This window comes from Camelus dromedarius, chromosome 12 (assembly GCF_036321535.1).
Source record: "Camelus dromedarius isolate mCamDro1 chromosome 12, mCamDro1.pat, whole genome shotgun sequence".
NCBI classification, from domain to species: domain Eukaryota; kingdom Metazoa; phylum Chordata; class Mammalia; order Artiodactyla; family Camelidae; genus Camelus; species Camelus dromedarius.
Window position 1 is genome coordinate 17451418 of NC_087447.1, and position 25450 is coordinate 17476867.

At 34.9% G+C, this 25450-nt stretch overlaps 1 protein-coding gene across 6 annotated transcripts in view; it reads right to left on the reverse strand.

Annotated features, from left to right (window-relative positions):
* Positions 1–25450, reverse strand: part of TTC17 (tetratricopeptide repeat domain 17) — a 102095-nt gene that overhangs the window by 52399 nt on the left and 24246 nt on the right. For all 6 annotated transcript variants that reach the window (XM_011000601.3, XM_064492428.1, XM_031459769.2 and 3 more), the window contains exons 3-16: positions 23707–23876; positions 22964–23075; positions 22481–22612; positions 18433–18542; positions 17715–17859; positions 17082–17221; positions 15455–15615; positions 13910–14022; positions 11956–12102; positions 10507–10622; positions 10185–10350; positions 8932–9009; positions 8568–8792; positions 2385–2571 (exon numbers count right to left, since the gene is read on the reverse strand). In XM_011000601.3, the coding sequence (XP_010998903.2) occupies positions 2385–2571; positions 8568–8792; positions 8932–9009; positions 10185–10350; positions 10507–10622; positions 11956–12102; positions 13910–14022; positions 15455–15615; positions 17082–17221; positions 17715–17859; positions 18433–18542; positions 22481–22612; positions 22964–23075; positions 23707–23876 (2002 nt within the window). The remainder of the gene's footprint in view (positions 1–2384; positions 2572–8567; positions 8793–8931; positions 9010–10184; positions 10351–10506; positions 10623–11955; positions 12103–13909; positions 14023–15454; positions 15616–17081; positions 17222–17714; positions 17860–18432; positions 18543–22480; positions 22613–22963; positions 23076–23706; positions 23877–25450) is intronic.

Here is a 25450-nt window from a genome sequence, read left to right on the forward strand (position 1 = left end):
TAGACAGATAATATGTCAGAAAAGTAAGAACTTATGAAGCTTCTTTCAATACTGCAAAAGTGAAAAAGCAAAAGGCAGACAGAATCATCTGAAAGTACAGAAATGCTAATCATTACTTACAAGTTTTTTTTTTTCTTTTCATCAACCATTTAGTAAAGCTCAGAGTTAACTGGAGCAGATGCAGCTGTTTAGATTTTAAAATTAGAAATTCATGGTTTCTAGAGGTGTTTGTTTCTTTCAAGTTTCAGCTTTTCAAAGCTGGAACTCAGGGGAGTAGCTGTGAATTATTACAGCTATTACAGGATTATTGTGGAAACAAGTCTTGCAAAAAATTGTCAAAGAAAAATTTTAATACTGAAATTATTTCAGTATTATCAGTAAGTTTTTAAACCAAGAAAATGCTATATCATACATTTCCATTAGGGGTAACAGTATTAATTTAGTAGTTAGCAGATGTTGGCTTCTTTTGTAAACTAATTAATTACAATATAAAAAGGGTTAATGATTTTTTAAAAATTAAAAAAAATTTTTTTAATGAACTCTTCCTGAAAGAACTAAAAATGGTATTCCCTCTTACCAAGTCGAATTATTTTCTTTTATTGTATCTAATCCAATAATATTCCTGGAATAATCTAGATTACCATATACTACAATTTTGAGAAAGATCTGTTTCAAGTTAATAGTTTCCTGGGCTACTTGAGATTATGTTCTGGGGAAAAAGCTCAAGACAACCAAATTTCCTCTCTTGGTATCAGTGACATAAAATAAGAATAAATTTTTAGGAACTAAAATGCTAAGTAAAAGCATGTAAAACCAATGCTAAAGAAAAGGCTTTTTAGAAAAGGATCACTATATACATATTAAACTCTTCTTCCCAATAACAGAAAAGAATCAAGAGAGGTGAGGGAGATGGTAGTAAGCAAAGAAAGTAAGATTCTATTAATATAAGCAGCTCATTGAAAAAAGTGAAATCCTGTTTATAAGGCTGTCCTTAGATAACCTACAAAATTTAGAAGATCACAACATATTTTCTAGTATTATAAGATGATAAAGATCCTTAATTTGCACCTTTAAAGTTATATTTTGTATTCATTATGAATTTCTAATCGCTTTTATATAACACCTATTACGTGATAACAATCTCACTTAATTCTCCCAAAAAGTATATGAGATTTTATTGTCTTTCATTTTATAGACTAGGACACAAATTACTTTACTGGGAACAGGAGGACAGTAATGGTAGAGCCAGGGCTCAAACGTGAATCTGTGTGAGTCCAGCACTAGACACTCCACCACACTCCCTTGCTGAACCACTATCTTAGGCCTTCAGCATTCACAGAAGAATTCTAGTTTAGATTGTGTTCATCAGTGATCTACCCCTGAGCTATGGAATTATGTGGCTGAGAGATTTTTTGTTTCTTCACTAAAAAACTGGGCTCTGATATTTAAAGTGACTTACTGTCTGTCATTTCATTAAAATCCTAAGGCAGTATGGTATTGTGAATAAGGAAAACCAGTTTTGGGTGCCAAATCTAGTAATTATTGATGGTTTTTAGACAAGTCACTTAACCAAGTGGGTGTCACTTTTTGGGTTTTTTTTTAAATGTCTGAAGTGTAGGAGCTGGACTAATCTTTTGGTTGAATATTACAATCTAATCTGAACATTAACGGAGCACCTGCTTGTGCTCTACAATGGCAAGGTGTTGAGGATCCACACGTGTAAACAGCACTGCTCATAATTCAAGTTAAACTCATTTTTTTTTCCTTCTAGTGAAGTTTAAACAAGTAAATAATCATATATGGAACTCTTAGAAAGGGATCTATTGTTTAGATATTAACTCAAGCAGTTTTGAGGCAGGTGGATACACTTATGCACATGCATGGAGGCTGTGGGAGGAAGTGGAAGAATGCAAAGAAGATACTTCATGTCAGGCCACTATTTCAAAGGTGCAGGAAAGGTCTAAATTACCTTCACTCAAAGACAAGGGGTTATATTTCAGTGAATGAGGATGGAAACACTGCTTCAAATCTCATTACACAGTTTAAATTCACAGCAGAAAAGAATATTCTTTACTATAAATATCAATTGTTACAAAACATCAGAGATTTGAGGGAGAGAAAAAAATATCTCACAGCCTATCATCCCAGCTGAATATACTTTAATCAGCCTTTCTCAAACTAGGGTTCTGGAAGAGAATTAAGCCTAATACTCCAGTGTGTCTGTATAGTAAGTAACAAATGAATTTCTTTCCTATATGTCTTAAATTATGCTAGTTATGTAAAAATCCTTAGAAAAACTGAGGAAATCATTTTCTGTGTTCTGTTGATCGAAACAGGAATCCTGATTGAACTCATTATTTTGCCAGCATTTAACAGTTGCTTACCACTGCAAACAGAAGACGTGATGTTGTACAGAAAAGGATAAAACTGCATACAGCGAATCAGCTTCAGGCTGTTTTCACACTCTGGGCATTTGGTAGTTAATTTCAAAGCCTGTCTAAAGGCCTCAAGTGCCCCACTGATATTCTTCAAAGCAAGGTAAGCATTTCCCAGGCTCAAAAAGGTCAGGGGCTGAAAAGAGAAAAAAAAATCAGCAAAATGTTAATGAATTGATATCTTCTGAAGAGTTACAAAACCTTTTCAGTATATGTCTTTTGCATCTTTTTAGGTTACCCCATAAAAGTTAATGGCTAACTGTCCATTTTATTTACATCAGCTAACTCTAAACTGTTTAACACAAATTTATTTTTTAACTTTCACTAAGATAAAACATAGATAAAATGTGTAATATACACTAGTCTTTAGTGTACAGCTCAATGAATTTTTATATATGTATATATCCCTGTAACCACCATTCATCTAAAGATACAAAACATTTAGAGCATTTCTAGTATCCCAAGAGGTTCCCTTGCGCAGCTCAACCGCAGTCCCGGGGGAACCACTGTTATGCTGCTGTGACTTCCAACACCACAGATTAGCTCTGCCTGTTCCTGAACTTCACATAAATGGAATCAAGCAGCATGTTCTCTTGTGCATATATGTACTATTTTGTAGCTTCTTTCACTCAATACAATATCTAATATTCAGGAAACTGAATGTTTTTTGTGTACTATTAGTTCATTCTTTTAAAAAAAATTGATGTGTAATGTTCCATCACGTCAGTGAATCAGTTTGTTCATCCATCTCCTACTGACAGGCAGTTTTTGGATTGTTTGTAATCAGTTACAAGTTGATTAATACATTATAAATAACTGTAATATTTATATATTATAAATATTTATATTATTTATAAATAAAGCTACTATTATAAATAAAGCTACTATGAACATTCTTGTAAATGCCTCTTGATAGACATACGTACCCATTTTCCTTGGGTATATGCTTAGTAGTGGTTCTTAAGGTGGGCATACATTTAGTTTTCAGAGACATAACCAAATAGCTTTCCAGTGGATGCCTACCAGCAAGTGTGAGAATTCACTGATTTGGTATCATCAGTCTTCTTAATTTAGCTGTTTTCGTGTGATGCTTAAGCGGCATCTCACTGCGATTTTAATCTGCACTTCCTTGATTAGTAATGATGTTGAATATTTTTTCATATGCTTATTGGCCATTTGGGTACCCTCACTTCTGAAGTGCCTGTTGTTTTCCCCATTTCAAAAAATTGGGTTGTCTTTTTCTTATTGATTCGAAGGAATTCTTCATATATATACTAGACAAGACAACTGTTGGAAATACTTATTGCAAATACCTTCTCCCAGTCTGTTGTTTGCCTTTTTATTCTCTTAATGGTATCTTCTGATAAGCAGAAATTCCTAATTTTAATGAAGTTTAGTTTATATATTTTTTCTTTTATAGTTACTGCTTTATGAAATCTTTGCTGGCTACAAGGTAATGAAGTCTTTCTCTTCTCTGTTTTCATCAAGAAGCTTTATTGTTTTACCTTTCACATTTTGGTACATGACCCACCTCAAATTAATCTTCTGTACAATATGAGGTAGGAGTCAAGGTTCACTCTTTGTCCACAGGGGATATCCAAGTACTCCAGTACTACTTAGTAAAAACCCAAAAGCTTCACACACACTGAACTATGGGTGTGTCTTTGCTATAAAGCAGGTGACCATATACACAGGGGCCTATTTCTAATTTCTCAATTGTGTTCCACTGATATATTTAAGTATCTCTGTGCCAATACCACACTGACTTAATCACAGCAAGTCTTGAAATCTAGTAATATAAGCCTTCCAACTGTTTTTTCCTCCCCCCCGCCCCAGATTTTGGGTACTTTTATGTAGATTTTTGAATCAACTTATCAATTTATACACATATATACACGTAATTGCTGGGAGTTTAGGATCAAACTGAATCTATAAATCAGTTTTGAGGAGAACTTACATCTTAACGACACTGACTTTTCCATCCTGATAAACATGATCTATATCACCATTTATTTAGGTTTCTTTCTCTTAGCAGTGTTTTGTAATCAGTATAGAAATCTTGTGCATCTTCCTTTAGATTTACTTCTACATATCTGATTTTTTGATGCTGTTGTATATAGTTTTAAAATTCTATTTTCCTATTGTTGAGATCTTGTTTTTATAAGCAGCCCAAAGTATTCAGTTTAGGTCATTTTAGCAGAAATACACCTATGTTTAGGATTTGCTGTGTACAAACCATTTATTCTACACTTACTTTATCATTAAAATTATTTTAAAAGATCTAAGAATGTTTTATTCTCAAATTGCACAGTATATCCCTATGAAAAGCAACACCTATAATATATCAGCTGCCTGATTTTGATTCAGGCTGCTCTTGTCATCAGAATGTCTCACTATAACCAAGACAGGTTTACAAATTACTCCAGATTAAAAAGGCCTAATCTAAGTAGCTCTCAGATTACATTTAAAGTATTACTTACTGGTTCCCCACTCAGATACAAAATTAAATTCCATACTTAGATTTCAAAAATGTCTTTATATCTTCCATAAGGAAAACAAGTGTTCTGATTATCCCTATAACTAGAATGACACTTATGTAAATATCTTATATTGAGATGAACTGGTTAGCATTTTGGAAAAAAAGAATAATTTTCAGGAATTCATTCAGAAAATAATTACTGAGTGTTTACTATGTTTCATATACTGTTTTTGACACTAGGGATACAGCAGAAAATAAGAAAGCTAAGTCTCTGCCTTTGTGGATCTTATAGGCCCATGTCACACAACTGTGAGGATGTTACAATTGTGAGCAAAATGTGATGAAGAAAAGTATATGGTGAAGAGACATCAGTAGTACTAAGAGTGGGGAAGAGTGCTATTTTAAATACAGTAGTAAGGGAAAGACTCACTGAGAAGTTAGTATTTCTAAGTGAGTTTAAGGAGATGAGGAGCAAGCTATGAAGAATTTAGTGGGATGAAGCATTCCAAGCAGACAGAACAGAGAATGCGAAGGCCCTGAGGAGCAAGCTAGCATGTTCAAGGCACTGCATGAAGGCAAGTGAGGCAGGAACAGAATGACCAAAGGAATGCTCTCATGGAGACGACGTTAGAAAAGTAGCAAGGTCATGTAGGACCTTCTACATCGTTATAAATTCTTGTCTCTTACTGTGAGTTACATGTGCTGAGATTTGAACAAATGACAACATCTGACTTTTAACAAGAACTTCATTGGTTGTTGTATTGTGAACAGAATGTAGAGGGACAAAGGAAAGAGTCAAGAAGCTAGTTAGGAGGCTATTGAAGTAATCTAGATAAAAGATAAAGATGGTTTGGATAAGATAGCAGTGGAGATAATGGTAAGCAGTGAAATTCTGGGTATACTTTAAAAACAGAATCAGCTAGGTTTGCTAACAGATTGAATCTGCCCTGAGAGAAAAAGAAAGGTATGAAGGATGGCTCTAAGTTTTTGTCCTAACTACTGGCTTTCCTGTTTCCTGAAATGGGGAAGACTGAGAACAAACTGGAATAACGTTAAGGAGCTTAGTTTTGGCCTGTAGTTTTAGACATTTAAGTGGAGGTGTCAAGTAAACTGGAGTTCAGAGCAAAGGTAATAGGTGATTCAATAAGGAAAGCACAGTGTTCTTGAGATATGGTCCTGGAATAACTTGATATCCATGTGGACAAGAACTCTGATGAATGAACTTTGGTCCCTACACCTCACATCACAAAGAAAATTTAACTTGAAATTAATCATAGGCCTAAATGTGAACCCTGAAACTATATACCACCTAGAAGACAACATAGGAAAAGATCTTTGTATATCTGAGAATCAATTATTTAAAGACAAACCATAGAAAACAGAAACAGAACTAATTTTTTTCAAACTTCTTACGAGGATACCTTAAATCTAACAACAGAAATCAAAAGGGAAAAGATGAAAAATTTAAGGTAATTTTTAAAAGCTAAGATAAAAAGGCAAAGAGAGAAAATATTTTTAATGTATGGCAGATGGCGTTAAAGACTTTATTGTATAGTCCACGTAAAATTAAAAAAAAAAATTCTAACCAAATGAGGAAAATGCCGACAACTTTTACTTTAAAAATAAAAACAATAAAAAGATAAAGAAATTTATGTTACAACAGAGAAGTGAATTTTTTTTAAGTAAATTTGTTTTATAAATGTTAATACAGAGGCAATGTTACGTGGCTAAAGAGTGTGAGCTCTGTAGCCAATCTCCCTGAGTTCAAATTCAAGTTCTATGATTTTCAGTAAATCCCTTCTGTTTCTTTTTCTATCAAATGGGTAAATCTCATCTCATAGGGTGGTTGTGAGGATTAAATTGAGTTACTACATGTAAAGTGCTTAGTATAGTGCCTGGCTCTAGTAAACAATCAGTAAAAGTTAAGAGTTATTTCAACTGCCTGATTCTGCTCATAATACAAGTGAAATGAATATTTAGAGATCTTGATTATGACAATATGTATTGGCCCAAATCTTTTCGTGGATTGTTTGGTATTTTGTATCAAAGCCATCAAAAGACTCATTCTCTTACTGACTTAATAATTTCATTGCTAGCAATCTTTCCTAAGAAAATTATCTGGAATACAAAAAGGTCTTATTCAGAAAAATCATTACTGACAATAACTAAGCATGGTCAGCAACCTACATATCTAGCAACAGTGGAGTAAGCTGTGATATATCAATTCATCAAAACTTTACAAAACCATTTAAATGGATGGCTATAAAAACTAAGTAGTAATACATTTTTAATATACAATAAGTTTTAAAGATCACTAGTACAGTGTAATTCCAATGCTGTGAAATATTTACAAAGAAGAAAAGCTTGCAAGGAAATATTTCCAAATGTTGACAGTTGGGGGTAGCATCTGATTAAGGTGTATTTTGGGGGTATCTATCCTGATTCATTGATTTATCTTTTTTATTCTTATTGCAGTACCATAATATTTAACTGAAATTTTAGTATAATTTTCAAATATGGAAAGGTAACTAATCTCTAAAGGAGCTCTTTTTTTCTTCAGTGGAATACTGCCTAACTGGCTTGGCTGGTGACAGAAAAAAGTGAACTATGAGAAGTGTCAAGGGAATACAGCTGTGCTGAGCCTTCCATTTGCGTGCTTACTTCATCACATCCCATGAAGATCATCTGTTCTACTATACCCACACCTGGCACACAGTAATCATTTGATAAATATTTGATGTACGTCTCTGGCAACTTGGCCTACTGTGTAATATAATGATTGTAAACTTTTACTTAAAATCCAGTTGTGAATATATGTATCTCAAAGGAAACTCTTAACAGGCAACATTTTCTCCTAATACTGAAAAAAATTAGTTTTGGGACATGTCAAATAAACCTAAGCCATTCATGTACATTTCTAAAAGTTTATTTGGGGATAAAACTCAGGAACATTTAGACACTAAGTATAGAAGCAATTTAAGTGTGTACTTATTATAACTATATTTCATCAAACCTAAGATGTCCTCAATTATAACATGATGACATTGAATATTTTTTTTCAAATCTAAGGACCAGAGACGTTAAGATACAAAAAAACCAAAAAAGAACTGGTATCTTAGAAACTGTAACAAAAACTTACTAACTACAAAGCAGTGATGCAACTCCATGGACTGCATGTGGGAGGTTCAGGGCATGAATATCAATCTACTTATCTAGTCTTATCAAAACGACCTTTGCACTATGCTCTGGCTTGGTTAGTATAAAGATATCTATAAACTAACATTGTAAAACAGTATAACATTAAACAGCTTGCATGTTATAATGAGTAGGATAAAGTGAGAAGCAGATGTTTAAGATATAAAAATGTGACAGTATATATTTTTAGCATATGTGATTCTTATTTAAATGCAAGTTTATAAAAAAATTAATTGTACAATTTATAAATTTCATTCACTTAAAATGAAGAGATGAACACATCAAAAATAAAACAAAACAAAAATCTGTTTTATGCCCTCTCAAAATGTGCAAATTCTACTCTGAAAAACAAAACATGATATTTTTTATGTCCTCTCCATAAAAACACAAATGATACTCTGAATTTGAGTTACCACTACATGGTATATATATTGCTACAAAGAAACATAAAACCTCACCTCAGAGCTATTGATGGCCAAAGCCTGAAGTAGCAGTTTAGTGGCATCAAGATGAAGGCCATAGTGAATCAGAAGGTTGGCCAGGTTCACAAGAGGAACGTCCTGGTATTGAAGTGGAGCCAAATTCAAAGCCCTCTGAAGACAAGCGATAGCAAAAGTGCTATTTCCTACTGCTCTCCAGTAGAGCCCAGCTTCATTGAGTATCAGCCAGACAGGTGCATTAGGCTGAAAAATCCCCAAATACTTCAGTGAATACAAGAATACAGTAATCTTTCTAAAAAGGATGCTTAATACATGCATTTTTAAGATTTTAATTACAATTACTACATATTTAAATTTCAGACATCTGAAATAGGCCACTCACCTTGTTAATAGCATGAAATAAGAAAGATCCAATTTCTTCTTCTGGGATAGTATAGTTATTAATACGGGAAAGCAAAATCTGAAAACATCAAAAGGAAGACTGAATCAATTGAAAATAACAGGGAAAACATTGGACAAGAATTTTTATAGACAGCAGTCTTTACTTGAGCTCCTTGGGAAGAGCTAATTTGAAAAAGATATTTATAATTATACACATAACATGAGGTCATGGACATACCAACAGGTGTTAGCCTGCTCACATGTAGTTTCCTTCAACAAAAAACAGTTAAAAGACATATACCCCACATACATATTAAGGCAATGTATCATTTCCCCATCAAAGTCAACCTAAGTGTCCAAAACCAAATGAGAAATTATTCAGATGACAAAGCATGCGATACCTGATACAATTAAAATCTGCTATCCTTCCTATCTGGAAAAGCACCAGATCTTCAATTAATCTACTTTATATTCTTGTAGCACTTACATAACTGTGAGCAACTCTAAGGTAGGGATCATGGTCTGTTTATCTTTGTATTCCTAGCACACCTAACAGTGCCTGGCACATAATGTTTTTTGCCTCAGTAAATGTTTGTTGAACGTAAGTAGTAACTGCTCAAAGTTTTAAAATTAAATTTTAAAAAAAAAGGTCATTGTGATGGTCTGTTTTCTCTGCAAAAAGGAATTCTTTCATTTGTATCTATAGAACACTGTCTAATATAGGATTTATACTCAGTAATAAAACATTCCTAGTTATACATAACTAACAGAAACTAAAGAAAATAGCATAACAGAACATACTTATAATGTCTGCACAGTGGTTATCAAATTCATACAAATTTCTGAGGACCTCATATGAACCCAAAGCAGGGTTGATAAAGCCAAGGAAAGAGAATCTTGAAACTTTCAAAGTATACAAACTTCCGGAGGCTTGGAAGAGGCAAGCTAAATGGCAGTGGTTGGAACGGCTTCCATTAGGTAAACAGAGTTCTGTGTCACTCATCTTTGTAGCCCTCTTAGAGAAACAGTGCTTAGGCGGTCTACGTAAACAGCAACCCTGAAAAACACTTTCCCGGCATTCCTTCAATAGCATGACGGACTTCTTAATTATTTCACCAATTCTTTAACTCTATGCTTCAGTTTTATAAACTCAAAGCTCAACAACTGCCTTCTATCAAATTTTTGCTCCACCTACGAGGCTTGTGAAGTCACCCAGAATGGACGGCAATAAACACCAGCCTAAACGAGCCTTACTTTTCGTGCATGGTCATCTGGCATTTTGGCTTTCAGATCCATGCGGACCTCTAATTCTTTGACTAAGTAGGACAGAGTCTGGCTTTTTCTGAAGTCAGTTATGGAACAGTCAGGGGTTTGGGCCTCTTCTTCTGAAGAATAATCATCACTGTTGAGTTCGTGGATCCTGGCACAAGAAAAAGGAACAAGATTCATATTTTCAAAGTTTGGGTGACTTCAAAATAAAGACTTAACCTTTCAAGTCCAAGGCTGGTGCTCTCAAAGAACCGCCAGATGACAATCATGCAGAATCAAGTGCTTTGCCAAATCCATCAGCACTTGCCTGAGTCCTTTGTTTTCCGGAGGCAGAAAATACGTTGGCAGTTCCCCACCAACAGGGACTCTTGGATAGCTTTCTGCACAATCTGCTCTTTTAGGCCACAGAATATGCTGTTTGTCCTAATAAAGAAAGAAAATTTCTTTGGATTCAATATTTCAAATTGCTAAATGAGTTTCTAAAAGAACATAAATATACTAGGGTAACATAACAGAATGACAATTTAGTATTTTAAGACAGACACTGTGATAGACTCTATAATATTCTTTCTACTGCAGATTATTAGTTTAAGTCAGAAATTCTACCTGCTTTACCACACACTGATGCAGGGTTGGGCAAGCCTAAGTCAGTTAAGCCAGTAAGACACAGGGAGAGGCCTGCCTGGGGCGTCTGGGAAAGAAAAGCCAGTCTTAGTCGCTTGTGCCACATAGGAACAAAAATCACGTTGCTCCAGCTGCTGCTGGCTGTCACCCCATGACCAAGAGGAAGACAAGCTTTAGGATGGAACCAGTACAGTGGATGGCAAATTGAAGAAAAGGAAAGAAATGAGTCACTGGTGGCACTACTGGGCCACTGAATCAACCAAAGCCGAAGTTTGCTCTATCTCTGGACTTCCTGTAATATGAGGTAAATTTTCTTTTGTTTAAGCCAATTTGAGGGAGAGTCTGTGACTTATACCTGTAAGCATACATACACTTATAAAACTGGCCCAGAAAACTATTTTTCCCTGAAGTAAGACCTTTTCTTTGCCAAGTTTAACAATTGTTATTTTGGCTGTAAAATTTCATTTTTCTAAATATAAATAACATACCAGAGGCTCACTAAACTTTTATCCTGAAGCTTTCAAACTTGGGAATTTATATTACACACAATTAAATCTAAGTGGCTGTATTAACTCTCTTAGAATAAAAACTCAATTAAATTCTGAAAATTTAATAATAAAAAATATGTGGTTTCTGTCCTCATATCTTAGTATCCCCACTGGCTAACATACAATTATTTCTTAGCCAGCTTAGAATTACGTATTTATTTACTTGTTTGTTGTCTGTATCTTTTGCTAGAATGGGAGCTCCAGCAGAGCAAGCAGCTTATGTACTATATTCACAGGATCAGCCTGGTACACAGGTAGGGAGTGCAGTAAGAGAATGCTGATGAGAAGCGAAGCATATACAAGCGCACACTTAGGTCAAGTTCAGAAACTTGTAAGAGTTGGTAACTGTGCTCAGAGCTTTGAATTAAAATCAGGGTGTCTGTCTGGCCCACTTGACGGGTAAGAACTCAAGGCAGACCCTGTGTCTTACTTATCTACCACCTAGCAGAATGCCCTCCATTTAATACAAGTTTAATAGTGTTTGCTGAAGTGATTGGGGCCATTTTAATCACAGGTCGAGGGCCACTGCTTTAAGGAATCTTGTCTGTTTGAGAAAACTCCTTCATCATCCTCGACTAACTTACCCTGTATGCATCAGAGTTCCTGCCCCAGATCCAGAGAATAGAATGGGCTACAGGAGAAGACTTGACCAAATCACTGACATCACTCTGATTTGCTTGAACATCAAAGTTCACAGACATCATACTGGAGGTTGATGAATCCTCGCCAAACTAAAAATGGAAAGGAAAGTTCAATCAAATTGAAAGCAGAAAAGGAGTTGTGACTAAAATTTAACACAATCCAAAACCGTTAAGTGAATACTCAAATTGAGTAGAAAATCAGAAAGTAGGTCAGTAAAAAAGCAATCAGATCTTTTAATTTTCAGAACAATATCCCATCAGTATTCTCTCACAGATAATGCACAGCTGGCAACTTTCAATCAACTATGCCACTGATATGAGAAAAACCGCACGGATTGTTTCCTGTCCCTCTACTTCCTTTTTAGGGTTTAGTCTCTTTTAGGTTTAATGATTAGCTGGTTAGAGGTTTGGTTCATAATTCCCCTCTCCTACCCAGCTTAAAATGATCACTTCTCTATAAAATTAGTGTGCTTAACGGTTCTTAAGGGTTTAATATACCTATCATTTAAGTATTATAGACTATTGTACAATCAATTCCAAATATGTGTAGCCTTCCTCTAAACCACGGTACAATAATATTTGATATTCTCACAAGATACCATAGTTACTGTGTACTTCTGAAACTTTGTTAGATAAGAGAATGGAACTAGAGTGGGATGGAGTAGGAAAGACATGAGGAAAATGAATGAATATGAGGAATTTATAGCTCCATGCCTTTATGAACAAGAGTAGATTCTTTCACTATATAGTGGTGATGAAATTTATGGATATTTAATACTGGAAGCTAGTGGTACAGGACAGTCTTCCAAAATGGTCTGTCTTGAGACCATCATGATAGCTAAAAGTTACACTGGGTCTCAGTCTATTCCATTTCTAAATGTTCCCCTTTTCCCCTTAAAATGCTTGGATTTAAGATAGGGAACTAAAGTCCCAGATCATGTAAGTCTGTTCTTCCTTTGGAAAACCAAACATGGGATATTGCTAGAAGCTGGTTCACAAAAATCATAGGAAACTTTTGGTTTCTATTACTACTTCTCCTCCTAAATGGACTCTTAATTTTTGCTTCTCATTCTTTCCCAATGTAGTCTGGGTTTTTCCAGATTAAAGAGTTTTAATTTTTCACGCTTTGTCCTCCTACAGAAGCTGTCCTAATCTCTTAATTATTATAACTGCGTATCCCTGGAAATTTCTATATCTATGATTAAGGATATGATAACTTTTCCGTAGGACAGGATAAATGTTACTTTATTTCCGATATCCTTTTGGAAGACAATTGGATCTCTGGTTGTGCTTACTGTCTGTATCAGCATTAGTTACATGCTATTTAGTATCATTATATTTATGTATTATTTCTTTCCAACGAGATAGGCTAGGATTTTACATTGTGTGTTTGAGTGTCAGGTATATGCGTATGTATATGCACATGTACACATGTGGACGTACACAGAGACAGAGAGAGAGAGAAAAACATGCAACTAACAATGGTGGTTAGTAAACATCTGCTGCTGATAATGATCATTTTGGTTGAAGCAACATAACTGGACTGATGACTGCAGGAAAGAGCATGATTACTCTTGCAAATTTTAAATTATAGGTCTTATTCAAATAAGTTAAAAGGGGAGATAAAGGCTTTGAGTTATAGACCAATTCTAGCTCTCATGGTAAAGAAGAAAAGAATCAAACACACATGAATAGGCAAATATGGCTAGTCCATAAATGTCATTCATGGAGTAACTGAGTACTGTCTATAAAATCTGACTTCGTAAACATAACAGATACTCAAAACCTTAAATGATAGTCACACATTTTAGAGATCAAATATATAAGGGATTAAGGTGGGGGAAACGGTATTACTCTTAGATATGCAAAAGTTGGTAAGAACTAGAGAGAAAAAGACCTGAACATAGTCCACATTTTCAAAGATATCACCACGATGGTAGCGCACAGGTTGGTCCCACTGGCAATGCAAACTATGCTGCTGGTTGACCAAACGACATATCTGATGATTTCCTGGAGTAAGAAAGGAAATTAAAATCAGTGCAAAAGACCAGCAACGCAAACATGATTTTCTTAGTCTAAGTCATGTAGTATCAACCCTGTATTCTCCAGAGCCTGGCAGAGTACTTACAGAGGAGGTACTTATCCAGGGGAACATTCATTAATGGTTAATTAAATTAAATGATTCTAAAGAAGCTTCAGTTTCTCCACCTATAAAACAAAGGGGCTCCACTAAATAATCACTGAGGTATCTTCTGGCAAGAATATTCTATGACTGTAAATCTACTGATCAAATTGTTTTCAAGAGACTTTGGCCATCTCTCTGGAGAGAATTTGCTTTTATACTTCATAACACTGTTTTAAACTTATATATAAGAGCTCTGGTTGCATTTCAGTACAGACTGAGCAGTAAATAACCCCAAGGACTTAACATACTCTTTACACTCAAAATATCAAAGAAAACTTGTTAGGTGGATTGTAAAATGGATCGTAAATGGTCACAGTTAAGGTTCAAATGTTAAAAGGCTATACAGGTGTACCAATATATTTATCAAGGGAGAAGGATGTAACATAGGGGATTCTATTCATTTATTCTTTGCTGTCAAGTTGTCAGATCTGTTCCTGCAGGGTTTATTCGGAAATGAAGCATTCTGGATATAACCAAATCACTGATAAGCTGTCAATGCAAGTTCCTTTAGACCAGTGGTTCTATTTTTGAGTCACAGACTGTAAGAGATTTTAATGAGCTATATACCCTCTTTCCCCTCTCAAAAATTGTGCACATACACAATACTGTGTATAATTTGGGGGATAATTTAAAGAACACCCTGAAAGTAATTCATTGATTATCTTCCTGCTTAAGACAAATTCTAGCCTAAAATCTTACTTCTAAAATAAAACATTTGTTTTTAACAAAACAAGAAAAAAAGAATATTTAGTCTTATTGCCAGTGTTGGCTGAGAAGTGTGGATGCTTTGCTTCTAGGGTGTGTCTGGCTTCTGCTAAATTGCTGTAGGGCCACTGCATTTTCAGACAAGCAGCAACAGGCATCAAATGGGAGCTTGTTAGAAAAAGAGACCCTCAGGCCCCATCTCAGACCTACCGGATCAGAATTTGCATTTTAACAAGATCTCTAGGAGACTGATATGCATATTAAAGTTGGAGAAGCGTCAATGTAGGCCACAGAGGGCAAACAACTGTTAAGACACCCAGGGTAACAAAAGGTTTGGTTTTTACTTTAAAATGGGAATTTAAAAAAAGTCAGAAAGACCAAGCCAGCTCCCCAGGTCTGCTGGTGTACCTGCTGTGATGATTTCACTTTGTGGCTGAGGGAAGTCATAAGCACAACTTCATATTGCTTTACGGCTACACGAAATTATGAAAGTAAAGCACATTAGAGCTCAATTTCCTAACCTGTCTTCAGTTTCTCGGAATCAGGACTTACCTAACTGTGCCTCTTTTGCCATCTGTGTCTCATGGATGATGTTTCTTAAGATTTGCTCCTCCTGAATCAGCTTGTGTTTTTCTAGGATCTCCTGCTGTCTCAGGTAGTGGTCATGTTGCTTTTGATATTCTTTCAACTCATTCAGTGTTCGCTGGAGGGATCTTAACATTTTTTAATACCAAGAAAAAGTTAGAGCTTTAAAATTGTGAATTTTTAAACCCACTTAAATGCAAAGATTTTCTGGTTTTCAGCAAAAATTGCTAGATTTTTTTTTCCTTTTAACATACATACAACCACTATATCTCAAAGTTCAAGAATAATGGGGCTAAATAAATGCCATTGTTTTATTAAAACTGGGGAGCAAAAAAGATGGATGTAAAATTCTTCCCATAATTACAACAGTTAATGGCATTAAATGATGTGTTGGACTTTTCAGGTGCCAAAAATATCAAAAATGACACATATCAATATACTATAAAGCTTTGCACATTTAACAACTCTTATTTCCTTCCAAATATTGTGTTAGTTTCACATTCAAAGCCTTTCTAGAATCTTCCTTTTCACCTTTTCCTTTGATTCTACCCAAAGATAAGGTGAAGAGAAAGGGCCACAATACCTTGCTCTTCTACTCTAGCTCCTTGATTTACAGATTTGGGGGAAAACCACAGAAACTTTGCTCAGGAATATTCCCTACCACCTGGTATCAATAAATCAACTGGCTGATTATATTTAGTCACAAAAATCTTATTGCCTATTGCACTGCTAACATATGGAGATTTAGAAGCTGTAACAGATTGTATTAAAAGTGTATAATACTAGAAGAAGCTCAGCCAGGGCAAGGTCTGATCAGGTATAACAGAAGTCAGGCATTAACAACCTGGCATTCTTTCCTTTTCACTATATTAGGCTTTTAAACAGATTGGAAAATGGGCAAATACAAAAGTTTAATGAAATCCAAATCTCAATTTAATCCTCTAATGATCAAAGCAGACTCAAAACATTAAGGTTAATTCTGTAAGAGACGAACAGTTCACTTCTGAGTTATATGAAGTTTCTTTACTGGTCCTGTTATTTATAGAATACAATACAGTATATTTTCTTAATTAAGTATACTGCAAAGACCAAATACAATAGAATTCTATTACTGTACAATGTACAAAAATCTAGTTAAAATGTAGGCCAAATAATCGCTCAATATCACTTAACCAACCTAACAATAGCCCAACTATTGTTAGGAGCCAAAGGGGAGAAAGATGAAATATACCATGTGCAAGTGATTTTACTGGCTGTGTATTCTACGGAAATAAAATGTAATCAATGGAATTACTGAGTATCCAGCAGCATCCCCTCCTCCATCTGACTTCATATAAATGACTGATGGTCAAAATTGTAAAGATCTAAATGACAGTATTTACTGCTTACATTCTCTACTTCCTGGAATTCTTTACATAGCCACTGAATTGTGCTAAACCTCCTGGATTTGGAGAAAAAGGACAAGACTAGCAGCAGTGAGGAGGTGTTTTTCTTAATTCTAATGAACAAATTAACACTGATTATCACCCTACACAGGTCTAACCTAAGGTTCTATGGTGCTGGTGCTTAAGTGAAATTTTTTTCTCCCAGTTACCTATGTTGAGCTTCCAATTTCTGCTCAAGTTTTTGCTGACACAGGACAGCATGCTTCCTCTTTATAGCTTGCTCAAACCCAGGTTTAGCTTGCAAAGCATGGTCATAACAAAGCACTGAGTGGTTATATTCCCCAAGCATCTGAAGAGACAAAAACACACACACACATACACAAACACAGGGGGAAAAATGTTAGCCTGGTTCCATATGTCCAAATTCCCTAATGATTTATGAGATCTGACCAAATCTCACTCTACAGTGCACACTACTTTGGTCAGGGGCCAAATCTCCGTAACATGAAGCAACCTCTAGAGGATGGCTCAGTTGGAAGTACTGCTATCTTCAGAGGTGTACTATGCAGACATTTAATATTCCCATTAATTTAATTCTCCTTTTTTGTCAGAAGCTAGGACACTTATGATTCATTATTGTGATGAAGTTTTTTTCCCCTAATTTCTTCATTTCTATTCCCCTTACCCTTGTTTGGACCAAAAGAAGGGAAAAGTGTATTTTTTATGAAGGAAGCAAGGAAAGGAGAGAAGAAGGGAGGGAGTGAGAGGGAGAGGGAGAGAAGGAGGAAGGAAGAAGAAAATAGCAACTGATTTGGTTCATGTAAACAAAAAGTTGTATTTACTGCATATATATTTCCTAAAGTGTAATAGCTGGTGAAGAAGTCACTGTCATCCAGAGCTGCGTGGACCACGACAGCAGCATCAGCAGAGAAGTGTGCTCTGTGCAGAACATTTGCCAAGTTGACCAGGGCAATGTCTTTGTTGTGCCTAAAGAGAAGGGGAGACGTAATTAGATGTTAGGAAAGAAGCATGTGCTCCACAATTACGTATAACTACCTGACAAGGGAAAATTACATTCAAAGTTACTGAGCTTAGGAAAATAACTTTGAATTTACTTAATAGATGGCGAAACTAATTTAAGAAAATCCTAATGTTTCATTTTACATAATTGATGGTGCTTACTCAATCTGATAGCTACAAATTTTGCCACAAAGATAAGGTCTGGCAGACATTTTATGAAATGTATTTAGGGCTTATATTTACTTTGAGAAAAATTTAATTTATGATATTTTCTCCAGTCCAGGTTCTTACTTTCAAGTCTCAAGTGATTCAGAGGGTATCTACATTACACGTTTTTTCTTAATGGAAATCATAGGTATATTATGCTATTATCACTTTGAACTCCTTGATTTGGGGGACAGGACTAATTTCTTTGAACAGGGATGGAGGCGAATGTAAGGACAACACAATGCTTCTTCTTCTTGTTTTCTTATGTATTGTTTCTTTAACAGTCCTGAGTTATGTGGGAAATTAGGAGGTCCAGAAGGGGAGGAATCTTACCTGGAAGAGAAGTGAAGGGCTCGCATGGCACATTCCACTACTTGATACGGCTCATTCTTTATTCTCCAGTAAAATGAAGCCATGTTATATAGAACCCACGAGGAAGAGTTCTAGAAATTAAACAAATAAAATGACAATCAAACATAACTCAAGACAGTTTCTTCAACTCATTATGTTCAAAATGAGCACCTTTATGACTCTGTCTCATCTGAAATTTAAGATGAAGAAGATCAAGATTTATTATAGTAGTGATAAAGCAGAGGACAAAGTACAAATAAACTACATCTGTCAAAAGAGCTTTCTGATCATCGGTTGAGCAGGTATGTTGAGGCGTGATCTAAACCTAGAGATCATCTGACCACAGGCTATCATTTCAGGGGGGAAATAAAGCCAAGAAGCCCACCAAGTGGCCACAACTTGTTGGGCCCCATTTCAGGACTTCAGAAGTTAGTATGTTAACTACTTAGAAATGCTAGCTGTTCTAACATAAAATTTCTGAAATTAACATATCACAAAGTTTCCTATCTAATACCTGAATGAAAGTACATACATAAGTAAGCAAATGAAAGGCTTATGGTTCTATGAAAGATGAATTTTTGTCTTTTTCTCATGTGTGTTCAGAAACTAAGTCATTAGTATATAGTAATTAAGTGTATTTGGTCAAGTTAAACAGAAGTTCAGATAGGTCTGCTCTTTTTGTGGGTTGGATTTTTGGTCCCCAAACAAATATGGAATTTCAGCCACACAGAAGTCAAAACGCTAAACTGAATCAGGTCAAAAACTCAATGTAAGTAAGTTTAAACCAAAGAAGAGAAATTTCAAATTTAGCATGGAAAAAAGTCATAAAGCTTAAAATAAAAATGGGAAAAAATATGACAGCCAACATTTAATGTCTTTAATATAGAGATAGTTCACAAAAAATCTAAACAGAATGACAAAAAGTCAAGAGAATATTGGCCAAAAACATGGACAATTCAAAAATATGAAACAATGTCTACTTAGCAGGTGAAAAGATGTAAAACTTAACAAAAAAAAGAATTAAAAGATACAATTTTTCCTTTTATAAATTGGCAAAGATTAAAAAGAATGTCAGTATTCACCATTGGCTACACTGTACATTAACTTCAGATATTAACTGAAGCAATGTTAGATTAGTACAGCTTTTCCGGGGGACAGTCTGACAACATGTATGTAAAAAGCCTTAAAAATGATTACCCTTTGACCCCCTTAAAATTTCACTATTAAAAATGTATCCTATGAGAATTAAGTTTTAACTATCAAGATATATAAAAATAAAATTCCCAAAGACTGTATTATAAAATAGTAATTATCTCAGACTTTTAAAAATTATAATTATTACTTTCCCTTTTAAAGGTTTTTATATAGTCTGATTTTTTTACAAGGACCAATTATTTTAAAAATAGTTATTTTTAAGATTAAAACTAAGTATAATTCTGCATTAATCATCCTAAGTATTCTATCTTCAAGGAAAGAATATGATTTTTGAGTGATGCAATGAACGATTTTAGCACTAAGTAGAGCTGGTTAAGGAATTCTATATTCTTTCACAACTGACTTATGACTTAGGTTTCAGTCTCCTTTTTAATAGCCTATTGAGTAAGTTTTCTTTTAAGTCAACAAATGCTTTTTTATGTCTATTTTTCAGGTAACTGTGAATTGGGACAAATCAACTAAGAATTCCACATGAACTACTAAAAACATCATGATAGGCAGAATATATATCATGGTATATTGGAAGAGAAAAAAAATTTTTAAGAAAAATCTGTAAGATTTCACATAAAAATCTCCTCCCAAATCTATAACTGTTTGAATGTCAGTATTAATAATTTTCTTTCTCTTTTGAACATTTGAAAACTTTTTTTTCCTTAGCTCTTAGGATATCACATAGTTCTGGACACCCTTTTTGGTCCCTTTTGCTGGCCCTTCCCCCTCTGCCTGATAGATAATGTAGAAGGAGCCAGGACTCCCACCGGCCCCTTCTCAAACATCACTCTTCTCCAGATGACCTTATCCAGTCCCATGGCTATAAATACTCTCTATTTAACAATTATTCTCTATCTTTACACCCAGCTCTGACCTCCACTGGACTTTTAGACTCATATAGGTCAAATATGACATGACCTAAGCAGAACTCTATCTTCTCTCTCCCACTCCAACCTTGCTCCTCCTCCAAGATGCTCAAACCAAAAGTTAAAGAATCATCCTTGACTCCTCTTCTCCCATTCCCCATATCTAACTAATCAGCTTTGAAACTTCTAAACATTTCCTGAAATAGTTTAGGTCCCTTCATTTCCACTGCTAACCATTCCAGTCCAAACCATCTTCATTTCTTCCTTGAATTACTGCATTAGCTTTCCATCTGGTCTATTACCAGTTTTGGCCTCCTTAAGCCATTTCTCCACACAAGTTTGAGAGTATACTTTTAAAAATATTAGTTAAATTATATCACTCCTTTGCTCCAGTTTTTCAGCACACTTGGAGTAAAATTCAGAGTCCTAACCTTGGCTTTCAGAGCCCTATACAGTCCGGCCCTGGCCTACTTCTTTGGTTTCATTCCCTATCATCCTCCCCTTTGCTCACCAGCCTCCAGTCATACTGACCTGAGTTTAATCACATGCCACCTGTTACATACTGAATGTCTATGTTTCTCACCATTCATATTTCCTCAATGTGACTATATTTGCAGATAGGGCCTCTGAGGAGGTGATAAAGGTTAAATGAGATCATAAGGGTGAGGCCTAATCCAATAGGGCCAGTCCCCTTATAAGAAGAGGAAGAAATACCAGATCTCTCTCTCCCTCTCTCCACCTTCCTCCCTGTGTACAGAGAAGAAGCCATGGGGAAGACACAAGAAGGTGGCCATTTACAAGCAAGGAAGAGAGTCCTCACCAGGATCTGAATCAGCCAGCATCATGATCTTAAACATCCCAGCCTCCAGAGCTGTGAGGAATAGATTCCTGTTGTTTAAGCCACTTGGTCTGTGGTATTTTGTGATGGCAGCTTGAGCTGGCTAACATACCACCAAGCCCATGAAGGCTCCAGGGCCTTTGCCTCAGCCTAGAATGCTCTTGCTTGATCTTAGACTTTTGGTTCCTTCTTGTCATTCAGGTATCAACATAAATTTCACCTTTCCTGAGAGGATAACCCCAACTGCTCAATCTAAAGTAGCCACCCAATTATCCTCTATTTTAAGTTTCTATAGAGCACTTACCACTATGATCTACTTTCAACTAACCATCCTCTGAAGGATATTTTAAATCCTAGGCCAGTTTTCCCTTATTACTCATCAATTCTGAGGATGCAATACTTTACATTACCTTCAGAAAAACAAGATGAAGAAGACAATTTAGCTACAAAAATGATCCTATATATTATAAAGTATCTGAATAAACATAAATATATAATGCATTTGGAGAAACTGTATATAAATGTTACAATTACACATTTTACTTAATGCCATTATAATATTGCTTAAAAACTAGCCTGCATTTTATGAATTTCCTCAGACGTAGAACAGAGCAAAAACAGTTTTCTAAATTCCCACATGTTATCCTTAATGATACACTTAAATTCCCGGGTCCTGTTATATAATTCCCCATTTCATTTTTTAAAAGTCCATGTTCTGTTAAAAGAAAACTGCATGAAGATTTTTTTATTGGTGGTGATTCTTTTTCCTTTTCAGAGAACAGTGATAATCTGTGTATTTATTATGTGCAGATATGTCAAATGCGCTGTCAAATTTTCTTCCACACTCAAAATACATCATTGAACCCATAAGCCCTGTTGCATACATTAGTTTATAATTTGTTTTTTCATGAATTAGTTTAAATAAAACTTTTTGGCATCTCTTCCTGGTAAAGGGGATTGGATTATCAATGCTTCTCTCTAACTTTGAACTATAGTTTATATTAATGTAATCATGATTTAAAATCACTCTCTAGACAAAAACAAACGAGGTAAATATTTTCTGCGAGAAAAACATCTTCTGTTCAGAGTCTCCCAGCTCTTTAATTCCCTGAGGACTTACCTTCTGTAGGCCTTCGTGAATAAGGTGACCTATGTCATCTATACTCCTTCCTAATCGTTTAGATAAATATGTGAAGATTGGATCTTCTTTAGGTAGTAGAGGTGCAGAGAGATTAACTCTCTCTTGTACACCCTGAAGAGAAGAAGAAAAAATTTTTAAAAAAAGAAAAAAAGATTATAAGACATAAGTAATTTGATAACTTATAGCATTCATTTTGAAGGAATTTTAAGAAATAGGAGCTGTTTGGAAGGAGAGAAGAAAGAAAAAGTATGTGTCAGAGGTTAAATTATACAGCTCAAGTGGTAGAGCACATGCTTAGCATGCAGGAGGTTCTGGGTTCAATCCTCAGTACTTCCTCTAAAAATAAATAAATGAATAACGCTAATACCTCCTCTCTCAAAAAAAAAAAAAAAAAAAAAGAGAGAGATTAAATTAAAGAAAATGAAAACAAAGGAACAAAAAACCCTAAAGTGCTCTACTTACCCGCAAGTGCTGAAAAGCATGTATACTATATGGAAGTTCTAGAATTTTAGTACAATCAGGTTGCTCAGGGTCTGGAGGAACAGGGGATTCTGTGTCTATATAATCTTCAGGGCTAAAATCAAGAGGTAAGAAATAATGAATGAATGAAAAGTGAAGACATGTCAAATTTCTCCCTGACTGAATCGTATTTTTAAAGCGTCTCACTTTACAACCAACTAGTAGTCAGCATGCATATCTTTTTCATAGGGCTGTTGTCAGAACAAAATATTTTGGGAGTTCAACTTAAAAAAGATAAATTAAAAGTCAGAAAATAGTAGGTAAGTCACAGACTGTTAAGACTGGACTTTTCAAAAGCTAAACAGCTTTGTAAAAAATGTTAAACCAATTTACATGCCTATAGACAGTCTTTCCACATTTTTACCTGTTATTAATTTTTAAATATTTTTTCCTATTTGATAGATGAAAACTAAATGTTTTAGTATGCATTGACTTAATCATTACTAAGAAATATTTTTTCCACATTTTTTTTTACCATAAATTGTTCAATTTTCTACCATGGTGTTAAATATTTTTCATTGATTTGTAAGAATCTGACACGATATATTTGGAATTTTCATATTTCATATTTCCAGTAAACTCATCAGTGACTGAAGCGCATTCTCATAGAGAAATAACTTCTCATTGATTTGAGAAAGGTCTGTTCAGGAAGATGTAATTTTATTTTTGGAAGAGAATTTCTTTACCTGATGTCTTTGCTCTCCAAGGTTATGTATGTGCCATCATACAGGTCCAGGTCCCCTAAGGGCACTTTGGCTTTGATGCAGTCTGGATCCTCTTTATTATGTCTCTGTTCCAGTCCTGTGTCTCTGTCCTCATTCTCTTCTATGTGAATTTTTTGAGCAACCAATTGCTTCTGTTGAGAAGAATATAAGAACACGATGGATTTTTCTAATATTTCAATCTAGATACCACGTAACAGAAAGGAGAATTTGACATGTCGAACAAGTCACAGAATTCTGAATATGCCCTCAGTTAACTTAGCTGACATACGTGAGCTTCCCTAAACAGATGTTCATACACAGAAAGTTACAGAACATGACATTTATAATATTGGCACATGAGCACCTAATATGATCTCTGACTACCTATTAAGCTACAGCTATAAACTTAACTTTCCTGGCACAGAATGGCTCAACAATTAAAACTATTCTGAACTGTCCAAACGTCGTTATTTTAGTCCTTCAATATATCCAGCACATTGATAGCGCTACCTGGAGTAACTTCCCCTAACGCCCTTGTTCCAGGCGAATTCCTGCCACTCACATTGTTTTTCCAAACGTTCAGAGGAATTACGCAACAGCCACGTTTCCACCACCCGTAACTATCATAACATTTTACCATACTCACTTCAGATTTTTCTAAATGAAAAAAAGGAGTTGAAGTTCCTTTTAACTGCTTTTGAAATCCCTCCCTCTCTTCCAAAAGTTACCACTATCCTGAATTTTATACATTATTTTATGTATATTTTTATAAAATATTACTATGTTGCCCTTACTCTCTTATTACTTTATATATATCTATAGCTATATCTCCAAAATAACATACAGCATTCCTTTGCAACTTTTAAAGTTTTATATAAATACTATCAGACTATGTGTCAATACACAACTTTCTTTTTTTGAACTTAATATTATATTTTTAAGATTTACCTACATTGGTTGGTATTGCTCTAAATTTTTCGTTTTTATGGATATTTAAAAATGTATTTATCTATTTTCCTGTCTTTGAATCTGTTTCTGTTTTATAAATATGTTCATTTGTGTGGGTTTTTTTTTTTTTTAAGATTCCACATAAAAGTGATACCATATGGTATTTTTCTTTCTCTCTGGCTTACTTCACTTAGAATGACATTCTCCAGGTCCATCCATGTTGCTGCAAATGGCATTATGTTATTCTTTTTTTATGGTTGAGTAGTATTCCATTTTGTGTGTGTGTGTGTGTGTGTGTGTGTGTGCGCGCGCGCGCATCAAACTACATTCCCACCAGCAGCATAGGAGGGTTCCCTTTTCTCCACACTCTCTCCAGCATTTATCGTTTGTGGACTTTTGAATAATGGCCATTCTGACTGGTGTGAGGTGACACCTCACTGTAGTTTTGATTTGCATTTCTCTGATAATCAGCAATGTTGAGCATTTTTTCATGTGCTTATTGGCCATTCGTATGTCTTCACTGGAGAACTGCTTGTTTAGGTCTTCTGCCCATTTTTGGATTGGGTTGGTTGGTTGTTTTTTGTTGTTATTAAGTTACATGAGCTGTTTATATATTCTGGAAATTAAGCCCTTGTCAGTTGCATCATTTGCAAATATTTTTTTTCCCATACATAGGTTACCTTCTTGTTTTGTTTATAGTTTCCTTTGCTGTGCAAAGCTTATAAGTTTAATTAGGTCCCATTTGTTTATTTTTGCTTTTATTTCTATTGCCTGGGTA